At 37.8% G+C, this 22,500-nt stretch overlaps 3 protein-coding genes across 5 annotated transcripts in view; 1 reads left to right on the forward strand and 2 right to left on the reverse strand.

Moving 5' to 3' along the window:
• Positions 1–6,250, forward strand: part of LOC137975007 (palmitoyl-protein thioesterase 1-like) — a 12,111-nt gene extending 5,861 nt beyond the window's left edge. The window contains exons 6-11 of the mRNA XM_068822037.1: positions 52–139; positions 1,595–1,609; positions 1,708–1,801; positions 3,207–3,302; positions 4,737–4,808; positions 5,718–6,250. Coding sequence (XP_068678138.1) covers positions 52–139; positions 1,595–1,609; positions 1,708–1,801; positions 3,207–3,302; positions 4,737–4,808; positions 5,718–5,840 — 488 coding nt within the window. The 3' untranslated portion in view covers positions 5,841–6,250. The remainder of the gene's footprint in view (positions 1–51; positions 140–1,594; positions 1,610–1,707; positions 1,802–3,206; positions 3,303–4,736; positions 4,809–5,717) is intronic.
• Positions 6,251–6,401: 151 nt separating this feature from the next.
• Positions 6,402–11,957, reverse strand: LOC137975006 (9,11-endoperoxide prostaglandin H2 reductase-like). 3 transcript variants are annotated; one of them, XM_068822034.1, is made up of 3 exons: positions 11,745–11,957; positions 11,049–11,664; positions 6,402–8,290 (listed from the first exon to the last, which is right to left on the reverse strand). In XM_068822034.1, the coding sequence occupies exons 1-3, from the start codon at positions 11,794–11,796 to the stop codon at positions 7,861–7,863; spliced, it is 1,098 nt and encodes a 365-aa protein (XP_068678135.1). In that variant the 5' UTR covers positions 11,797–11,957; the 3' UTR covers positions 6,402–7,860. The 3 variants fall into 3 exon arrangements, with proteins under 3 accessions (XP_068678135.1, XP_068678136.1, XP_068678137.1); XM_068822035.1 differs by having other exon boundaries at positions 11,049–11,534; positions 11,696–11,947; XM_068822036.1 differs by having other exon boundaries at positions 11,752–11,888.
• A 2,824-nt stretch (positions 11,958–14,781) lies between these two features.
• LOC137974767 (intraflagellar transport protein 52 homolog) overlaps positions 14,782–22,500 on the reverse strand; it is a 17,892-nt gene continuing 10,173 nt past the window's right edge. Inside the window, exons 9-13 of the mRNA XM_068821740.1 lie at positions 22,236–22,315; positions 20,301–20,388; positions 19,750–19,858; positions 18,297–18,442; positions 14,782–16,751 (exon numbers count right to left, since the gene is read on the reverse strand). Coding sequence (XP_068677841.1) covers positions 16,692–16,751; positions 18,297–18,442; positions 19,750–19,858; positions 20,301–20,388; positions 22,236–22,315 — 483 coding nt within the window. The 3' untranslated portion in view covers positions 14,782–16,691. The remainder of the gene's footprint in view (positions 16,752–18,296; positions 18,443–19,749; positions 19,859–20,300; positions 20,389–22,235; positions 22,316–22,500) is intronic.

The raw sequence follows: 22,500 nt of genomic DNA on the forward strand, positions 1-22,500 counted from the left end.
CTATTACTAACAATAATACCCCTTCTTTATCTGGAGTATTCTTTTCTTCAGGTGTGTATGGGCTTCCACATTGTCCTGGTGAGAATTATACCTTATGCAACTACATCAGGAAGCTGCTGAATATGGGAGCTTATGAAAGGTATTGAATTTCACTGATGCTTTTTTTGGTAAAATTTAAGAATCCAATCCCACCAACGCGTCGGTTGACTGTGGTGGGATCGGATTCTTAAATTTTACCAAAAAAGGTAAAATTTAAGAATCCGATCCCACCAACGCGTCGGCCAACACGTCGGCCAACGCGTCGGTCGACACACCACCGACACACGTGATTCGCTGTTTTTCAGCAACGGTGATTGGTTGGCTGGGTGAGCTAAGAACAATCTGTTCCAACAAACAACAAACGGCTCCTTTAGGAGGCACCACATATTAAAAGTCAATGATCAATAAAAAGTTTAAGCTTCCCAATCCTTTATAATGCACGAAAAATAAGCATGTTGGTCGACTTGCAAATTAACTCCCTGCTCTGGTAACCGACCCTTGCCAAAACATCGAGCAGACCTAGGTACTAGTGTTTCATTTTAAAAATGGCGGCTATTTGCCAATGACGTTTTCGTCGTTCCTTATGAAGTTGTCCTTGCTTCCAACTGAAAGAACTAACAAAATTATAAAGAGTAAGTATTTAGACCAACGTGTCGGTAGTGTTTCGACCAATGTGTCGGTAGTGTGTCGGCCAACGCGTCGGTAGTGTGTCGGCCGACGTGTCGGTAGTGTGTTGGCCGACGTGTCGGTCGTGTGTCGGTGGTGTGTCGAGCGACGCGTTGGTGGAATCAGATTCTTAAATTTTACCCTTTTTTTGTGTTGTCTTTTTGCAAGAATGTTGGCTCAAATTGTGGCAAAATAAATGTGTTTTTATACCTTAACCCTTATTATCTTCATGACAGTAATAAAATATTTGATTAAACTTGAGAATCATGGCATGGCTCATTCCAGTATCAACTTAATTTGTTATTGCATGTTCCAGTAATTTGTATTCCAGTACTTTCAAAAGATCTCCAGGGGTTTCATTACAAGCCAGTTACCAGCAGTCAGTACTACCATCTATGTTGTAGCCTGCAAAGCAGGCGTATTGTTGTTTTGGTAAGAATTATCGGCAGACATCTTGGATAGCGAGACTAACAGAGGCCTGAGGCGAGTCAAGAAAATTGCACTCAGCGAGAGGAGGACAATATGAAATGGTACCGGCTGTGTGCTTTCAAAATGGCGGCCCATTACGAACAAGTGTACACCTCCCAAAAAGACGCCTGCTCTGCAGGCTATCTATGTTGTCAGAAATTTGCCTCTCACCGCCAGCTACTCTGCCTTGATTTTCACTCAAATCCTTATAAAAGACCAGAGAGTGACCGCCACTTGCTTGGTCAAGCCCAGGCATCTACCGGTACTTGAAAACTTATTGAAACCCCTGGATCTCATTTTAAACCAAAATACATGTAAACATTTGGCCTGAAATGTCACATAGTTTTGAAATAAACCCTGTACTTTGAACAATAATTCATCGACTTACTGTAGATTGTTTTCTTTCCATTTTTCTCTTTAGCTGGCTTCAAGACCAGTAAGTATTGCTACACTGTAATTTCAATGTATCTTATCAAATTTTTGTTTGTATTTTATAATCATGATCGTAATATATATTTTTTAATTACATCTTAGCCTTGCCCAGGCAGAATACTGGCATGACCCACTGAATGAAAAATTATACAGAGAAAAAAGTGTCTTCTTAGCTGACATAAATCAAGAAAAAAAGGTAAAAACCTCTGAAAAATTATAGAAAATGTGATGTTAGTGCACAGAATCCATGACTCTTGAATTCCTCTCTGATGTGGCCAGTACTAATGATTTAACATGCTTAATTTTTTACCACTTCCCTTGGCTGAATTTCCGCAACTCACTTGGGTTCTGGTATCATCCGCAAGAAGAGACGGCTGAACGCGTGAGCAAGAGATTGTGTCTGTGACATACAGCTGTAAATTCAAATTTAATTTATACAAAGTTAATGCTTGCCCTTTCCGTTGTCGTGATCTTGGATGCTTCACTCCTTAAAAGCACTGTAAAGCTTAAACACAGGCACGGTCAAAGAATACCATTGCAGCCACAATTTGAACATTTCCTCTAAAAAATATAATTTATGCCATCTCGATTTGGGCAGGCCAGTTTCAGAATGGTGGAGATCAACAATAGCTCACCTCTCTTGTCCAGCTATGTTTTTGTGGGTGCGCGCTTGTTCATTTCTCAAATCAGTGGCTGCTCTAAGGCACTTGTCTAGTGTTTAAACCCTGAAATGCTTATATGTATTGGTGTAGCACATGGCTTTTAAATGTATTTGTGACTTTGTAATTTGTGTTACACTGTAGCTCCTTCTATTTACCAGTTGGTGTTGGAATCCTGAAGTATATATTGTCTTGGTGTAGTGACTGACTTAAGTATGTATTGTGCTTAGTATTGTATGAATGAAATTGTTTGGAAATAAAAAGATCCTAACTGGTTTGAAGCATATCTGGCACGGCTATCCCAGTCAAGAAGTTGAACCAGGAATAACCCAGAAACAACACCAGCTGGTGCATTGTGCAGAGTCTTGATAAAAGCAAGAATTCGGGATTACAAGTTTCATCCCTTAAACACTCAACCACACTGCCCCAAATGATTCCTTTGGTCAGCTCTATATAAAACACATGTTTTGGTTGACCATTTCTGAGTGACGAAGGCTACAATTCATGGACTTCCCACTCAATTGCATTGTCTCAGAAAATTTAAAACTTACAATAGTTCTTACTAATGGTTACAATTTTCAACCGCGGGTATTTAGAGCCTCCAGAGGTCATTATTCTTGATGCTGACCAAAAGAATTACATCCTCTGAAGGATGACAAATTGATTCTTGACATATGAAGAGTTAATTTTGACTGTTCAAATTTCCAGAAGAAGTAATGGTTTCAGAAACAAAAAGAATATTGGTTGCTTCTCCAAAGCTTTTACTCTTCCACATGGGCACAGTTTCTTTGATTTTTTTCTCCAAACTGGCTGCACTGACACCCTTGTACCAGCAATGTCCTGTTTTAATAAATTATCTGGAAATGCACAACTCTAAACACTGACTACATGTACCTTTATATTCCCTGTACGTTATAACTAAATTGCATTATTTTTTCTTAGATGAACCCTGAATACAAAACAAACTTGATGAAACTTAAAAACTTTGTCATGGTGATGTTTGGGAAAGATACCATGGTTGATCCTAAGGAGACAGAGGTACTGTTACACTCATTTTTGTTAATGATCAACCAAGTCTTTTTGTCTTATGGTTGGAGCCAGGTCACCCAATATACAAACTGTACCATTAGTTTTGCTGGTAAATTGACATCCTGAGCCGGGGGTCTTATTAAACTCTGGCTACTAGCTTTTTCATAACTATGTAGACTGAAATTGAAATGTCAATTATTGACAGTTTGTTTTTCCATCCCACCAGTCAATCTGTCACAAACCAGGTAAATGGGTCAGTCACATCTGCATTGTGATTTACAGATTTTGATCCACTTTGTGTTTCTATCTTGAACAGTCTGTCAACTGTCACCACAAATGTGATCAGTAAAAGCAAAACAGTATGAATTTGAGAGTCTGTTTGTATATGAAAGCTGGCCTAGTACTTAATTTCATAGCCACCTACATGTGCAGTACCTTGTGTACAGTAAAGTGATTTGAAAATGCTGACTACACAAAAGAAGAGAGCTATTTTTAATAAATTATTGTGTCATAGTGTTTTAATGTACATTATCTAAAGTTAAGCACTAATAATTTTTAAGGTGGCTTACTACAGTTTTCCGAAGAAAAAGATCAAGGCTTTGGAATCTGTGAAATTAAAGCAACAGGATGTCTCTTCTGAAGTGTTAGTCACTGCAATTGATGTAAAATGTAATTTTACCGAACAAATAAATGCAAATCAGGGGAAAATGCTAAACATAGTGACCGAGCTCCTGGAGGGGGACTGGAAACTAGACACTTCAAAGGCTTTTTTGTCGAAAACCAGCTGTACAACCCCACCTCAAAATTTCAGGATTTCCGAAAGTGACAAAAAATAATTATGTAGAGAAATAAATAGTTAAATCTGCCAGACAGGTTTCGTCTATTTTAATAACTGAAAAACTGTCTGATAGAACTTTTTGAAAAAATGTTGACGGTTTACTAATTCGCAAAATTTTAACCCTGGTTGTACAGCTTGGTTTTGAGAAAAGGCCTTTGAAATGTCTAGTTTCCAGTCCCCCTGCCAGGAAGTCCCTCACTATATTAAGCGTTTTCCCATGGTTTGTATTTATTTGTTAGGTAAAATTACATTTTACATCAATTGCAGTGACCAACACTTCACAAGAGACATCATTTTGCGTTAATTTCACAGATTTCAAAATTTTGATATTTTTTCTTTGGATAACTGTAGTAAGCCACCTTAAGTAGTTAACTACTTATGACAATACAGGTTATGTTCCTAGTCATCTACAGTGTACTCCCTAAATTGCCAAGAACCCCATCCCTCGGCTGACATAAAGGACAATAATAATATCCACTTTCTGTTCTTGAGAAAGTAAGGAATGAAAATACTACATACATAACAATAATAAGATTGATATTATTGTAAGTGCAGTCCAAGATGTGGTTAATGAATGGTTGTGATGTTTTCTTGTTTTTGTTCAGTGGTTCGGTTTCTACAAACCTGGGCAAGCCAAAGTGAAGTACACTTTGCAGGAAAGTCCATTGTACCAAGAAGTGAGTACAAAAGTGTTAGGTATTGAGAAGAGACATGGCTATGTAGTTACAACCACTTAGATCTTTTTAGTTGTCCAAAAGAATACATGTAGCTCTGTGGACTTCTGTAACATTCGTCATCGTCGTCAGCGTCAATTTTTTTTTCCTATCTTAGAGCACAATGTGTATTGCACTTAAGTAAAATCTGACAATTCCAACCTGGCTAGCAGTAGAGGGGGACAATCAGAACCAATAATAATCATCATCATCATCACTTTATTTAAAGTCTCAAAGTTATTTGACCATGCATGAGTGCCCAACTAATAATTGGGGAGCCAACGAAATGTTGATTTTTGAGGAGAGGGAAAAACCAGAGTATCCGGGAAAAACCTCGTGGAGCAGACTGGAGATCCAACAAACTGAACCCATCAAGGAAGGGAAGAAGAGAGACCCTGGGGATGAGGTTGAACTCACATATGGCATTGAATCCAGGAATCGATCCTCGGCCACATTGGTGGCACAGCACCAGCCTTGCAAGCTCCCCTAATAACTTTTAGTAATACATGTAGTTATTCTTATTTAATGCCTTAGTTCCCACAAGTCTCCCAGAGCTGTGCAGTGTAGCATAAATTAGTATTTCAAAGGTCATAGGTTCACTCCTATAAGGAATAACCAAAATTAAGGTTTCTTTCCCAGTATTCTCGAGTTTTCAAGGATTAGAGCTGTATCCCTTTTTAAATAGGTTATTTTGTGGAAAAAAGGGGTCTAAGTGCTGATTGTGTGAACCAATGTACTGTATAATTTTGCCAAGCAATGTGGGTCAAGAGGAAGCTAAACAAGATTGTGATACATTTCATTCCAAAGTTTGATTTCACGTGTTTGCATGCCATGTAACAGAACTCTTTCATTCGTTTTCCTTCCAATGAACAGGATAAGCTGGGACTTCAGCAAATGGATAAAGACAAGAAGCTGCATTTTCTCACAGCAATGGGAGATCATTTGCAGTTTACAGATGAATTCTTTGATAAAGAGATCTTGCCATTTTTAAAGTAAAAGTCCAAAACAATGTACAGTGATCTCCAAAGTGGGTGAAGGTGCAATCTAAATGAATTGTAGATTTTTCAAGAATGAACTTATTGTCATTATTCACTCCTACAGCTATAATAATTTTTTTAAATATCTACAGTTGTAGGGTAATAGTTCTGCTCAATAATAATTTTACGAGAGAGATGTCTGAGTTGGTGTTTCTAGTATAGATGAAAAATGATCATCTGAAGCACTTCGATGCTTTTCTGAAAAAATTACTTGTCATTGTCATAGTACGTGGTCTTTTATACCTTTTTTATTATGTTTTTACGATAACATTTTAATAGCCACCCACATTAATTATCTGGATCCTTGGTGGCATTAAATATAGATTAGTTTTTCTTTTGCTCAATCCCATTAAACAAGAAACCAAGGAATTTTGCTTGTGCTGGTCTTTTGTAGTGTAAATGATTATAAGCAAGGGAAAAAATGTTCCTTTCAATTATTTAATGGAAATGGGCTCTTTAGCATCCCCTCAGTTACAATTAATTTTATTGCGATAGAGCACAATTTTGATAATTTTAGTCTTGGGGTTTGGTAGTACAGTGTACGGTAGTTCAGTAATATTATTCTTATTGTCACTTGACTACAACAGATAGTAAATGGTTCAGTGCTTACTATCGAGTTATAGTGGCACATCATGGGAGGTTGCTAAGAATGAAAAATAATGGTGTAAGAGTAACACAAGGCGATAGCTGAGTGGACTCTAGCATCTGGAGTGCTAAGCAAGTCTACCAAGTTCAACTATAACTCGATAGTACACACTGAACCATTTACTAATAATTTGTTTTATGACATAACAAAAACATAAGTAAACTTAATTTCTAATCATCCAGTTTTGTAAAATGTTAAAGTATTAAATTTTTTACTGGAAATAGTGTATTGAGGTTTCTAGTCGCTTGTCACGTGATCTGTCCAGGTCACGTGACCTCCAGCATTAGCTGATGAAGGCCATGGTTTATGGTCAGTAAAAGATTTAATTCTTTAACATAGAAAAAAACATCTTGCGACAGTTTATGACATCCTGTCTTCTTTGAATGCCTCATGCTCATCAACTTGTCAAGCTGGCTTTCACTTAGGCTTGCAAATTGCTTTGCCAGTGATTCAGGTAAAATACCCATTAACGGGTTAAGAAAAAGTTTCTAAGTCTTTTTTTCTTTTTATAAAGCTGCAATAAAATTTCAGCAGTAGACTGGTCAGTCATTGTTGCAGTTTGTGGGAAAAGTATTTTATCCCAGTGTAAACAGGTGTTTTTGTCATAACTATTTATTTATGGGCAAAATAGCAAATGTAGGGATACCTCTTTAGCTTGGGAACATCATGTGGTCTAAAATGGGAAAACAAATCGTACAAGCTAAAGGGGTCCACCGCACAATTTGCTACAAATTCCCTCTTAGAAATTTCTGAATGTAAATGAAAGAAAAGAACATTTTATTTTCCATAAAATTAATGTAGTTCCACCCAGGATCTCCTTCTTCTAACTTCTAACTAACTTTATTTACAAACAAATCATAATTATTCAAACAAGACCATGGTGGCCCGCAGCTGGCATTGCTATTCTAGGTGGGCCACTTACACTGCAACATTATTACTGTCTCTCACAAGTAAACAAAGACACTTAAAAATTTACAAGGATTACACAAACAAGAAAAAATAAATAAATAAATAATAAAATAAATAAATAAATGAACGATCTGAGGTATTCTACGTAACTGTTAAAGAAAAGCCATATACATCGAAAGATTGATGTAGTGCATAATTATCAACATTCATCCCCTCAATTTTAAGAGTATCCTTCCCCCATATAAAAAGCTCTTAACCCATTCACACCAAAAGCAACCCCAATTGATGAGTAAAATCATCTGGCATTACACAGTAAAATCTATAAAGCTCACTGTCAGGTAGGGAAGGGTCAAGTGTCTCTTAACTTTGATGTCTGCAAAGACTGGGCATCACTCGAAGGTAGTCAACGTACCAGGCTAAATAACTAGCCATTCCAAGGTGCCTGTATTTTAGGTTTGCATGTCCTAAAACCCTCTTCCAGTCCATTTAAAATATTCATCTCTTCTTCAGATAAATTAAAGTCAAATATGTTGGCGTTCTCTTCAATTCGGGATGAATGACTGGACTTGGGAATACAAACATAGCCATTCTGTACACACCACCTCAGTAGAATTTGAGCGGTGGTTTTTCCATGGTTGTTGCCAATTGATATCAGGCTTGGATGTCCTAATTTCTTTCCTCTTGTTAGTGGTGAGTATGCCTGGACAACAATACCTTCTTTCTTGCAGTAGTTAACTACATCTTTTTCTTGTAAGAAGGGATGAACTTCCATCTGATTAACTGATGGTATAACATTTGAGTGCTTTTTCAGCTCTTCAAGATGGTGAATACCAAAATTGGATACACCAATTGACCTGTAAGAAAAAACAAATAGGCAGGCATTGCATACATGTATGTAGTGCAGTAGGCTGGTATTGTGTAGTAATTATTTTTGCAAAATTAATTTTCTTTCACTGTTTATTGCGTTATCCAATTTTGTTGTCATTTTTGCATTCCAATAATATTATGAACAGTTTGTTGTTTAATACTTAAGTAAGCCCTATCAGATAGGGTTGGTACCTGGAAGGGAGACCATTGGGAAATCTTGACAAAGATTGACTCAAAGCCTGTGAGGCCTGATTACCCATTTTATTATTTTAAGTTAAGCCCGTTGAGGTGGAGTTAGTACTTGAATGGGAGACCACTGCAAAATTCCTGTGAAAAGACATCTAATCTTTTTGCTTGATTTTTCTTTTGTATTTGGTTGTTAAAGGTTTTTTTAAAATATTCTTTTATTCCTGTATTTGGAGGATTAGCGATGGAACCCCCAAACAGTGCAGTTGTCTAAGCGGCTGTTGACTTACAAAGCCCACAAGTGCTCTAGGCAAGAATTCCACCAATGTTAACTCCATTGTTGTGGTTAACCATTGCTCTTACAAAGTGAAAAAAAAGCCAACAAGTGGGCAGCAAACAGATTAACTATACATTGATGAAATTCGAGAAAATCCTACATTAGTTTCATAATTCATGCACGCACTGCAGGCCTACAATTTTACACTCGGACAGTCCCCGTGACAATATGGGTATTGCACTTCAGTGCACTACCCACAAAATGTTGGTGAAGCTGGAAGAGACTACTTAACCTTCTTTGACCTATCCAAGAAAGGACTCAGTCTTATCCTTGTTTTTGCTTGAAAGAGAGAAAATAGTGAATTTTGGCATCACAACTGCACATCTTCACTGCTAGTGTAATACGCCGAAATTTGGGTTAATCCACAAGAATTATTATCCCACTTACAAACAGCACCATTTTGTAACAATAGTGTCATGTTATGCAACAGAATTTCCATATTTCTGAAAATTGGCATTGCTTCAATTTGAATAACTCCTGTTATTAAATTTTCAATCTTGGTTAATGAATTCCTCATGCTCTGATTGGTTCACTCAATCTTGGTTATCAGCTCATATACCTTAGTTTGAGCTAATATGGCAAATGATTGTGCTAAGTGTCGCTAAGCTAATTTTTTTATCCTACCGGAAAGTGAATTTTCTCTCTGAATAAAGTTGACATTTAGAAGTATGCGAAAAGGTGAGAAATGTTTTTGTGATGAGACTGCTTCTGTCTGACCACAAGGTATTACACAACATTGCATCTTCATCTTCAAGTTTTTTCGATTTCACTTTGATTTTCTCGCTTTTTATTTGTACGTCCAAACTTTTGGAATTTAAGGAATTTAATAAAGCAGTTGTTCCATTCTCGCTTGTTGGATATGAGACTGATTATAGCCAACTGGGAGCTACGTGCCTCGTTGGCTATTTACCATATCATATCCAACATGCGCTCATGGAATAATTGTTAATTACCCTTTGGGTAAATAGAGGATATTACATAACCAAGCAGGGGCACAAATTTTATCTATGAGTGCTCATGGTATCTCAATGGAGTGAGTGCATCCTACAAGTGAGAGAGATATCAGCACAAAAAGATAAAATCTGTTACCCCTGCATGGTCATGTAATAACCATAATCCAAAACTGAGACATCTCAGTTTCTTATTCATTTTAAAAGCACAGGAAAAAGTGGTCACCTCGCCAGTAGCTTCACTGTCTTTGTATCTCAAATCCATTTCTTTACTGATTTTTAAACTAAATTTAATTAATGATGCCAATGGCCACACAACTTTGTGTGGTGAACAGGAAGCACAAATATTATTGGCTGACATGCCCGTAACCATGTTGGCATCAATATAATTATCCACTTGTGAAAGATAAAAATAAAGTATATTCACTTTGTAATCGTGTGACAAAGATGTAAAATTTTAGGAACAAGGAAGATCTCAATATTTCAACAATATCTCTATAATGGTGTAATTCTTGATAAACATATTCCCTTTTATGAAATGTATTTAATTCGATTAATGGCTCATCCTTAGTGTAAAAGCCTGTGAAACTCATGATGTGTAACACAAAGGAAAGGGAAGGCAACAACTTAGCCCCAATACAAGCTAATGAGACAAAGGAAAAGTTTCTAAGGTCTTTACACCAAGAATAACCTGAATTAATAAACAGAGTGTGCATTAGATGCCACTGTCTTCTTGCATTAGCGGTTTTCTTGATATGGGTTCACAAATTTACTTCAAATCCATGATATTCATAGCCATTCAAATGTATTTTGCTCACAATATCCAAGGCTGTTGCCTAACAGGAGCCCGGTAGCCTGGGGCTCCCAAAGAATAGCTCTGGGCTCCTTAATTTTTCACAGCAACACCTTTCACTTCATATGTTGGGCTCCCAAGTTCTCAGTGTTTAGCTCTGAGGGGCCCCTTTAAAATTTTCTTAGGCAGCAGCCTTGATATCACATATAAAATGTAATATCAATACTTCTAAACAATGATACATTCTTAAGCTAACAACATCAAAAAACTATGTCCCCGTTTAAATATGTTAAACTTTTGAGGTCATGTGGCATTTCCATTCAATATTAAATTGAGCCTTCTTTGTTTGAATTGGAAATATTCTTGGAATTATATCAATATATATTGTTATATGCCTCATTCTTCAAAGGATTGCCACTACGAAATAGTGGCCAGATATTCTCGAATTGCTCCACAACGGTAAACAGTTCTCTACAAACCTGATCAGCCCTTGCTCTTGCAGTTTGACCATTGCATTCCACGAAGGTACAACTTTATCAGGTACAGGTGAATGCATCAGGTACAAGTCCACGTATTCCAATCCCAATTTTCCTAAACTATCGTTGAATGCTCGCAAAGTCTGATCAAAACCATGATCATCATCATAAAGCTTTGTAACGACAAACATTTCTTCTCTAGGAACGTTACTTTCTCTTATCGCATCGCCAACGCTTTCTTCATTCAAGTATCTTGCCGCTGTATCAATTTGCCTGTAGCCATTTTCCAAGGCCCATGCAACGGCATTTCGAGTTTCTTCTCCTGATTTCGCTTGGTATACGCCCAAACCAAGAATGGGGATTTTCACGCCATCGTTGAGAGGCAACGTTGAAGAGATGTTCATGATGTTAGATGGGAGCGACGAGGAGTAGAAATTAAGCTTAACTTGATTGTCTTTGCCTCTGATATTTTCACAATTTAAATTTTGCCTGTTGGAATCGCAAGTGTCATCAGCCAAAGAGGGCGAGAAAATCAATAAAAAATAAAGAAAGTTAGTCATCCTTTCCAAACTGGAATTAGCAAAGAAACCTTTCCAACTGTAAGGCAGGCATTTCCTCTCTGAAAAAATAAACATTCAGTACGTATTTACCCATGTTTCCAAGCCTTGCTTGCAAACCGTGGTTTATAATGGCCTCTACCTCTCACCGTTGGGACAATCCGCACGCGGAATAAACTTCTGCTCAAAACCATGTCTCAAATAAACCTTTCGTGATCTTCTTTGGGAATTCCTTTACGCAAGGACTCCAAAAAATTATAAACAGAGTCTGATATTTTCCAATATTTTCCCTGATTATTTTTCTGGAATCCAGACCTCCATCAGACGGAAGCGTAGCAAACCGGAAGTCAAAGAATGTGAAGGGTGTCGTTCGCCCAACAAATGCTCTCGCTCTGGGTCTCAATAATAGCTTTTTGACTTCAGAGACAGCTAATGAAATGAAAAAAGACTTACCGTGAATCGTTTGGAAGCGCGTGAAATCTGACTGGTAGGAATTAGTTGATCCCCCAAAAAATATCGGTAGGAATAAGCTTATTCAGTTATTCTGCCCTGATTTCGCTGCAAAAACTGCAAAATAGTGCTTGAAAACTGCACTTGAAAATTGCTCAAACAGTAGTCGGAGTTTCAAAACTGTGCTCGAAATAGTGCTAAAAAAAATTGGAGCATTCCCATGGAGTCTTTCATCAGTTTGCCTATTTTTTTTAACCAAAGAATCGTTGTTTATAAATGTTAAAAGAAGTAGAACCTTGATGTTTTTTGAGCAAAAAGGTACTTTACTTTAGTAATGTTTAGACTGTCATGGTCAGAAAACGCTGATTCTATCGTTTTTTGATGTTTTGGCAGCGCGACAAATGGGGCGACCTTCCTTCCTCTCCCTTCACCTATTTTTTGTCTCGCCCCAAAACACAAAACCAAAAATCTTCCCTGTTCCCCGCACGGAAACGCTTGCTGCGAAGGCAACACTGATTCAAGCTCATTGTGCGTACAATGATTCAAATTCGGTTTGCTGAAAACTGTTTTCGACAAACTGTTGCTCTGAACTAGCCCAGAATTCGAAGAAAGAGCTATATTCCCAAAATGTGAAAAAAGTGTGCAAGAGTTCTCGAAGTGAAAAATGAAACGTCCTAATATTCGTGTTTTAACAGTGCATTATTTTACCCTATTAAAACCCCAATGAAGATTCATAACCCCTCTTCCTTGCGTTGAGGCTTTCGAGTTCGTCTAACTTGGAAGCTGATTTAATTTTTTCAGAGGCATGTGTTCTCTAGCCTGCGAACGCAGACGTATTTCCGGCGGTCTTTTTTCTCCCCTGGCTGTTAAATGACACGAGGTTTGAAAAGGCATTTCATCTTTGTTTTCCCTCTCACCTAACACACAGGCGGCTTCCGCTTCTTTATTTTTCATACAGATATAATTTTTTGAAAAGAAAAGTGGAGCGAAAAAGTGTGTGAATAAATTACAAGAGAAGAAAGAGGTTGTCAGTGAAATCAACAGACACAGACTAGCCGATATAATCTACATGTTTACCAATCAGCAAAATTAAAGTAGTGTTGCCGAACGCACACTTACATTCGATGACTAAAATAATTTCGACATAAGTGAAAAGTTGCGATTTTTTAATGTTTCGTTTAAATCAGAAGAGCTCATCTTTTCTATCACTGGGCAAAATTTTGGAGCACAGCGCTGTGGGACTTAATCACAAACAAGCTGATGAAATCTATATTTTTTGTTGATCGATCGCGATGATAAAGATAAAAATAGTTTTCTGTTTTTTTTTCTGTTGCGAGAAAACTACTGTTGATTTTTTTTTCAATGCAGGCGGAGAAGTTGACCTGGTCTTAGCGAGTAAAAATATTATATGGGCGACTGGTGAATTTTTTTCTTGTTTACTTCTCTGCAGAATGTCTGTGGAATGTGAGCTTGCGTGACGATCTCCGTAGACGTGAAAAGTGTGATTTTGATTTAAAACATTCAAGAATTTCAATATCTGTTAATTTGACAATAACGTACTCAAACAGTTGTCATTCTCTTTTCATAAAGAAAATTGAGATATGAAAAAGGCAACAAGTGGGCCTCAAGAAAAAATTGTTGTAATTCAAGAAAACTGTACATTAGTTTCGTAAATCATGCACGCGCTGCAGGCCTACAAATCTTACACTCACTCACTCAGACAGCCGCAATGACATAGTGTGTAGTATAACGTGCACTAACACAAAAACGGCTATGAAACAATGCCGAACCAAATGACAATTAGTCACAAACTATGGTGACTCGTCTGTTCCAATACCTGAAGTGGGATCTTTCAAAATAAATTCCAGGTCACTCGAGTGCGTGGACCTTCTAAGAATCAGGCTATTTCATTTCTGTCCGTTCAAACCACGCTACGCTTCGTTGTTAAAAAGTCGACCTTGCGACCCAATCGGCGCGCTCAAACTGAAAACTCGCACCCCAATTTAAGGAGGCTCGAACTAGTTTCAACGCTTCCAAGTGACGTTCTTATTAGAAGGATCGGCACCACAACGTTGTATCATGTATTGGCAATATTGTGGTACCAAATGAAACACGAATTATTGGTGAACAAGATACAGTCATTATCGTGACGTACATGTCACCGTGGCAACGGGCAAGGCCTGTAAAAAACACCCTTTATTTTGTCTTTAGTTGCTCATATCTCAAAACCGAACTGGGTGACCCTCATTTTTTATTTCTGAAACGTAATCAGAAGGGCACGATGACACTTTCATCCAAGTTTTAAAAAATTCTGTCTAGTGGATTCAGAGCCACCTTAATTTTGTGATTTTTTTTAAGGTAGCTCTGAATCCTCTGGACATAATTTTTTTAAATTTGCCGAAAGTTTCGTGGCCTTCTAATCACTTTTCAGCGATAAAAAAGGTGGGTCACCGAGTTCGTTTTTGAGATACGAGCAACTAAATCCAAAATATAGGGTGTTTTTGCTGGGCCTTCCCGTTGATAAGGTAACTTATTACATCACAATAATGATCACATCTTGTTTGGAGATAATCGGTGTTTCATATGGTACCATAACATTGCTGTTACGTGATACAGTATTGTAGCGTTATTCGATCTAAACAGAGAGTCTTCTAAGTGTTGAAACCCTTCCGAGCCTCCTTAAAGGTCGCCAATAACGTGGTATGTATCACTGACTGTTGCAAGAGGTTTCAAGGTAAAGTATATTTTAATTCAAAGTTCAACCTATTTACAAATCAATAAACACCTTATTTTACATTTAAACGAATCACTGGAAGGATATCAATTCGATGAAGTTCATTGGCGATCACGTAGTTTTTTCAGTAATTGTTTGATCTTAGACCTCAACGATGTCACTTTACAAGACAATGATTTAACAACTTAAAAAATGTGGAAAACTTTGTGTCGAATAGGGCCGTGTCAAAACTGAGTAAGTCATCCATCAAAACGAATCCTGTTTTAACAGCAAACCCTCAAACTGGTATGAATCTGTTTCCAGTTGATACCAAATTTAAATGTAAAAATCAGTCCGACATAAAACCTCTAGCCCATCTCAGTTTCTCAGGCCGCACTGTAACGGATTAAAAAGCCACTGATAATAAGAACGAGGTGCCTTCGTGCTTCTGTATATAGTTGACAGAATCCAAGGCATTGGCCATTATTTTATACTCAGATGGAAATTTGAACAATGAACGATCTTACGAAAGGGCTGAGAGTAACATCTGGATTAAGCATACAAGCCCTCTTATTTTGCAAGAATTTGCAGTGATATTCATGTCAAAACAAGGCATGTTGACAGGTGAAAGTACAAACCCAGGTCCTGGGTCACAAGTCATTATTTTGCCAATGCAACCTGTGCTTTGTACTTACAGTCCATTGAAATCCTTCCTAAGGACGGTGCCTACTACTGTTATTGCGCATACGTTCTGCGCATCTCCAGATACTCGGGTTTCAAATCGGTAGTGCTTACTAATGCGGGGATATTTTTGCGCGGCTTAAAACTAAGTGGAGAAAGCGGAACTTAGCAAGTGCTCTTGGTATCCAAAAAGAAAATTGAGGGTAACCATGCATTTTTCAGAGCGGATAATTAAGCTTCAATTTGGAAAGGAAAGCCATACATTGCTTTGTATTTTAAAGCTTATTACAAATATTGTTGTGCCCTGTTAGCAGAGGTCTCTTTTCTTTTGCGTTCACTGGGTTGACGAGTACGGGAAAAGAGAACTCTGCCTTGGGTCGAAACTCAGTTTGATGCAAACGCCGTCCACAACCTTTGACGGCACTCTTCAAACCGCATGCCCCATGATATGTTTGCTGACTGTGACTTGAGCCCACTGTCTCCTACGCATTCCTTTACAGTAATTCCGCTGTTGTTAAGTGAGCAGACATAACATGAAATATGACGTAAGGATTCGGTCGCTAAGTATAACCGCCACGGGTCGAAATTCACTGTGTTGAGCATGCATGAGGTCTCTTCTACCGTACTCGTCAACCCAGCAAACGCAAAAGAAAAGAGACCTATATATGCTAGCAGGGAAATATTGCTGATTAATTATCTTTGAAAAATGCGTGGTTAACCCCCAATTTTCTTTTTGGATTTCAATAACACTTGTTAAGATCTGCTTTTCCCCCATATTCATACAACAGCGCAAAAATACCTTTGAATGAGTAGGCAACGTCCTTAAAGAAAACTGCTTTCAGCTTTTAATCGTGCACTATAGTACATTTAAATTAATGGGACAAAATCGCCCTCTTCAAGGTAATCCTGTACTTACAATAATTACACAATAAAACGTTTTCAAAGGGGCGTTTTGTTAACTATTTTTTTGCTAAGCGACTCTTGAGAACCTCAAAGGTTTTTTCACTAATATTAGATGACGTGGCAGTTGTTTCCTTCACAACTTCCTAGTGATCTCTCTATCCGCAAACCAAATAATCTTCTCAGATGCAAACTGGAATCATTTTTCTTTCAAACTGCAAAAACAGCGTTACTTCGTTGCTGGACATGAGATGATTTTTTCCCAAAAGAGCCACAATAAATAGACTAAATCGTGACAAAAAACAACCGTCCAAAAGGGAAAGTTTTCACATGCGAAATAGTTCCCTATGAGATGGCGTCCATGAATGCAACAGATGATTCGTTGGTTGGTTCATCGGGAAGTTCCTACAATAAAAAAATTTCTAATGTTATTACAAATTAATGTTTAAAACTACATAACAATTCCCAGGGTGGAATCAGTATGGCTTAATCTTGGATGCCTTAACATAGATCGTGGTTTCTGCTCAAGGGTTCGATAAAGATAAAGGTTATTACTATGAGCTCAAGAGAAAACCAGAACCTTCACTGTAATTGCACTTCTTATCAAGGAAAACGGGCTTCACCCCACTGATCAGTGGGTCAATCATCACAGCTAAGGCAGCTCGGGAAACACGAGCTTGCAAGGCAGATAGACCCAAGATATAAGTGAACGAGTCCATGACTCCCCATATGATACTACTGCGCTCTATCATGGAACAGAGGCAACAGGTAAAAGGTAGTTCAGGGGAGGCATCATCGCGAGGCTCTGGGGAATAAACTCATATAAATCCTTATATTTATTCCCCAGAGCCTCGAGATGATGTCTTTTGTTTTGGCCTGAATTTTAATAGATCGAAATTGGTCTATTGCGGGTGTGACAGACAACACCAGCACGTCACCGACATGTAACCAACGCATCGAAAGTATTTGGACAACACAATCCCGCAAACACGTCGGTCGACTGCGGGTCGACCGTTGACGGAAGCGTTGGCGAGCGAGTCGGCCAAAGTGTTGCTCGGATCGGATTCGTTACCATTACCCGCTTTAACACTGATCTATTGGAGACTCAAAGCAAATCTTAATGCCAGGACTAAAATTGTCTCAATTTTAGACGGTGAAATGTTAACCCTGGTAAATGAATGAAGGAATTTTTATCTTTTTGATGAAGTTAAATGCAGTTTAACCGAGTAAACAACTAGGAGCGACTAAAGTCAATTGTTGTCAGTGGTTTTGATACATTTGCGCATGCGTTGGATTCCTCGTGCTTTGCGTTGTACAGCTCATTCATCAGCGTGGCGGGAAAAAGGAGCATTTTGTGTGGAGCGTTTAGCAGTTTTCCCTCCCTCTCGTAGGAACGGGATTCGAACCCATGACCTCTGCAATGACTGGTGAAGGACTTCCTTACTGCGAAAGTAGCGTTCATAACTGCGACGATCTCAAAACTTAACTTGTTTCATTCCTGCAGTTCAAATGAATGTCTTTAATACATTGTTCCTTCACCAAATCATCCACGGGTTCAGTTAGGTTCTCACACAAACAATGACCATCTCTCAGTTGGCTCGATAGCTCAACTGGTAGAACGATGCACCGGTCTAGCGGTATGGCACCGTTCGAGCATGAATTTTTCTGGCTTTAGTTTCGTTAATGCCAAAGTAGCGTCCATAACTACAATGATCTCAAAACTTAACTTGTTTCATTTCCGCCGTTCAAATGTATGTCTTTAATACATTGTTCCTTGACAGTATTTTGTGATGTTGGAGGGAAATGTACTAGAGAATTTGGTATCAGCCTGGTTAGTAAAGGAAATTGGCTTGCAAAAGTTTACCAAGCTAGTGTACCTGTGATCATAAGACCTACGTACATAGACATCGGAGCAGAGAATGATTTCTTGCATCAAAACGCAAAGCTTACCTGATTTAACTTTTTGAATTCCACCACTTGATGAAAAATGTAATCCAAGATATGCTTGGCATCTCTGCAATCAGCTGGCAACTTGCTTCCGACACCAAGGATATCCCCACACTCACGAACATAATATTCAAGATCATCTTCAGTACCTTCATTCAAGAGAAGAAATTTAATAAAATGTGTCACCTGACAATGGGAGCTGGGCATGTATTGATGAAGCCTCCTTGCGCAGCCATTTGTGTGACTCATCACGCAATCTTTCATCCGTTCGTATAGGAGAAAAACATTACGTAAAGAGTCACAAAAATGTCTGCACAGGAGGAAGATGGGTATGAAAGGCGCAATGAAATCTCTGACGCAAGCAAACACAGTTACTTGAGGGGACTGGTTATGAAATGAATGTTGAGTTACCATGTCACGTGACTTCGACCGTGCACAGTCAAAAACAACAAGGCCGGCGGAAAGTACAGGACCTGATGTATTGACTAACTGCTTGTATTCGGGGAAGATTTTAAAGCGATTCTGAACATTTTAGAAGATGAAGAAATTTGTTGCTTCTGTGCCAAGAGTGAATTAGATAAGAGTGTTGCTGTAGCATGGGTAGGCTACCCAGCACAGTCACAACTGAGTCTATTTTTAGAATACCCGTTCCAGCGAAAATCATCTGTTATGTCCCCCTAAAACACGTGGCAGAAGCAGTCACGCGTGACATAGCTTCTTCTGATTGGTTAAAATTGACGGCCATTTGTTTCGCGCGCAAAGTGTATCCAAAAATAAATCCATTTGTGACTGTATTGGGCCACAAGACAGCAAAGTGATAGATCAACACCCTTATCTAATTCAGTCTTGTTCAGTGCTACAAACTTGGCCACTTAATTCTACGAAAAAGGCCTCGTTGATAATGTGCTTTCCAACAAACTTTAATCTTGTAGATCACACCTTGTTTTTTTCCTTCAGTGTCAAATGTGAAAAAAAAAAGAATCTCACTTTTGTTTTCTTCCATGCTTTCGCATTTAACAACATATGCTAGTTTCGTAGGCCTTATATCAAAACAGAATCCATTTTAATGCAACGTTTTTACGTTTTCTTTAATTAATGTTGTCCGGTTCTCAACCTCACCGTACATTTGAAGGAAATTTACCCTGAACAAGGGATAATAAACACTCCCATGAGTGCTTGTTGGATGGGAGATGATAGATAGCCAAGGAGGCGCGTAGCGCCGAGTTTGCTACAATCATCTCACGTCCAACAAGCTCACAAATTATGGATAAATCTTCCCTACTTTATTTTGTAAAAACAAAAAAACTCATGCGTAGTTACTCATCATACTATTTGTGGAGCCTCGTATACCATGATGACTAAGCTAATGAAAACTCTGGAATTGCCTTATCTATGAGTATGGTTAGTTTGGAATAAAGGTGTACTTTAAGAGCATAATAAAGCCAACTCTACTCACACTTGTTGGTTATCTGTGCCAATCTTGTCTTTTCTGAAGAGAAGCTCTCATCCAAATCAAACAGATCTAATGCAGGAGTCGAAAGCTCACGGAATGTTGGCGGAAATACCTATAATAACAATACGACATGGATTTTATAATGTAATAATAATAATAATAATAATAATAATAATAATAATAATAATAATAATAATAATAATGAACTTTATTTAAGGTGTCAACTTAGCTCTGAGGCGCTAATTGGGGACAATGCACAGGAATCAAGTGAAACAATTAATATCAAATGATATGTCGGTTTTTTAGGTGAGGGGAAAACTGGAGTACCCTGAGAAAAACCACTTGAAGCAGAGTAGAGAACAAACAAGCTCAAGTTCCAACCCACATGTTACGACAAATCTGGGAATCGAACCCGGGCCACATTGGTGGGAGGCTAGTGTAACCTCACCACTACAGCATCCATGCTTCCCTCAAATATGAACACTGTGCTACATGATGGTGCCCCACATTAATTCTTTCTTACATGTTTATTTTTAATATTTCTTCTCACTTACTGCAGGCTGGAGTGGTGGAAGAGGAGTCTCAAACTGCGGAGTTATTAGAAGAAGAGGTTCATGCTTTACTCGCAGATCCTCATATGCTCTGAAAGGAAATAAACAGCAGGTTAATCTAGCTGTTGTTATAAAGAAATCAATTTCATAGTATTCAATACCTTAGGTTAAACAAAGTAAAAAAGTCACTTGCCATGGTTCAGGGTTTAAAACTAAGGTTTCACAATGTCATAATCATTGATAATCAACATCCAGCCACAACATTAAGGTGGCTTGAACCAGTTCCACTACCTTTAAGAAACCTTCTTATTACAAGGGTTGGAACTACAACACTGTATCACATAACAGCAATGTAATGGTACCATATGAAACACCAATTATCGTTGCTTAACAAAATGCGCCCACTATTGTGACGTAATAGGTTACCATGGCAGCACAAAAGCCCTCCAAAGACACCCTATATGAAACTGGTTCCAGCCACCTTAACCAACCACGTTTGACAATAGGATGAGAAACACTAGGTTTGATGACATTGAGGAACTTAAGCTGAACAAGCAAGACAATAATATGATTATAATATGATTATAATAATCACGTAACAGCAATGTAATGGTACCATATGAAACACAAATTATTGTTCCTTAACAAAATGCACCCTCTTTTGTGACGTAATAGGTTACCATGGCAACACAAAAGCTCTCCAAAAACACCCTACATTTTGTCTTTATTTGCTTAAGCTTATATCTCAAAACTAAACTCGATGACCCTCATTTTTTCTTGTAGAATAGTAATGATTTTAGCAATCTGAGGCAGAACTATTGGCAAAGTTAAAAAAAAAATTATGGAAGCCACATGGTACCATAACATTGCTGTTAAGTGCTACAGTATAGTTGTTATAACTCTTCTAAATAAGCAGATCTCTTAAAAGTGGTGAGACTGGTTCCAGCCACCTTAACCAACCACTTTTGACTTTTGATGACATTATGGAACTTAAGCTGAACAAGCAAGACAATAATATTATTATAATAATTAATATTATAATATTAAAGGGAACTTCCACTAAAACAGGAATATATCTTTAAAATAGTTAACATAATGCTCACAATCAAAATTGTTCGAACGTTTTCCAATGGGAGCGTTTGTATCCCAAATAAATAAATTTTAAAACTGGTTGTTTTGGTTTTCAAATTTCCCAGGCGCCGCCATCTTGAACAATTGTGATGTGTCATGGTTGCTCTATTGTTTTAAAACAAAAGCTCTTTGTGCAAATACAAAAGAGCAACCATAACACGTCACAATAATTATTCAAGATGGCGGCACCCAGGAAATTTGAAAACCAAAACAAGCGTTTTTGAAATTCATTTATTTCGGATACAAACGATTCCGTTGGAAAACGTGAAAAATTTTTACTGTAAACATTATGTTAAATATCTTAAAGTTGTATTCTTGTTTTAGTGGAGGCTCCTTTAAGAATTTAATTGTTTTGTAATGATCACTAATCATAATTGGAGAACTGACAAATCACAGCTACTTTTTTTCAAGCCTTTCTTCGATATCACAAAGATAATTTCAAAGATACAAGAAAATAATAGAATCTGAATTCCATAAGCCTCCAAAAGCAGAATCTCAAATTCTGTAACTCTGTTGGAAAGTAGTACTGAACATTTCCGTTGTAGTTTTCCACTACTTTGACAAAATTGCTAAATTAATTGTAATAATTTGTTTCTAATTAAAAAAAACAAGATGTCTTCTTGCCGCTTCGTGACTCGCTATTCCTTTGCTCTAAGAGAAAAAAACGTCTGGCATCCAGGCCCATAAATTTTATTATAATTTAATGTTTGCCAGGGACAAGGTAAACCACTAGTACTACCAGTACTTTGTCATGATAAGGTTGGCTGAAAGTTCACACAATCTAAATAATATACCTATATTTTGTACCTTATTGTAGCAGGGACTACACTTGTGTCAAGCTTGAAAAGATCCTCACTAAACATTTTGGTTATGTCTCTCCCTACATGCTGTGATTAAAACCACAAATAATTACTATAGTGTTCAACAATATCTCTGAGATAGAACCACTGTACGCATACTATGGAATGGGAATTTAGTGGGCCATACTCTACAGTGAATATGATTCAAAGAGTTAGAGGTAATTATCATTAAATATCTTGCCAACCCATTTTCTCAGGTATTGTTGTATACT

Source organism: Montipora foliosa, chromosome 11, assembly GCF_036669935.1.
Source record: "Montipora foliosa isolate CH-2021 chromosome 11, ASM3666993v2, whole genome shotgun sequence".
NCBI classification, from domain to species: domain Eukaryota; kingdom Metazoa; phylum Cnidaria; class Anthozoa; order Scleractinia; family Acroporidae; genus Montipora; species Montipora foliosa.

What these genes read in the sequence shown, in the direction of transcription:
- LOC137975006 (XM_068822034.1), bottom strand. Translation starts at nt 11,796, where the DNA reads ATGGTTTTGAGCAGAAGTTTATTCCGCGTGCGGATTGTCCCAACGGTG. An exon ending in GATTGTCCCAACGGTGAGAG is followed by an intron (nt 11,665 to 11,744) that starts GTAGAGGCCATT and finishes TTATTTTTTCAG; the next exon opens with AGAGGAAATGCCTGCCTTAC. An exon ending in CAAGAGCAAGGGCTGATCAG is followed by an intron (nt 8,291 to 11,048) that starts GTTTGTAGAGAA and finishes TTTTTCTTACAG; the next exon opens with GTCAATTGGTGTATCCAATT.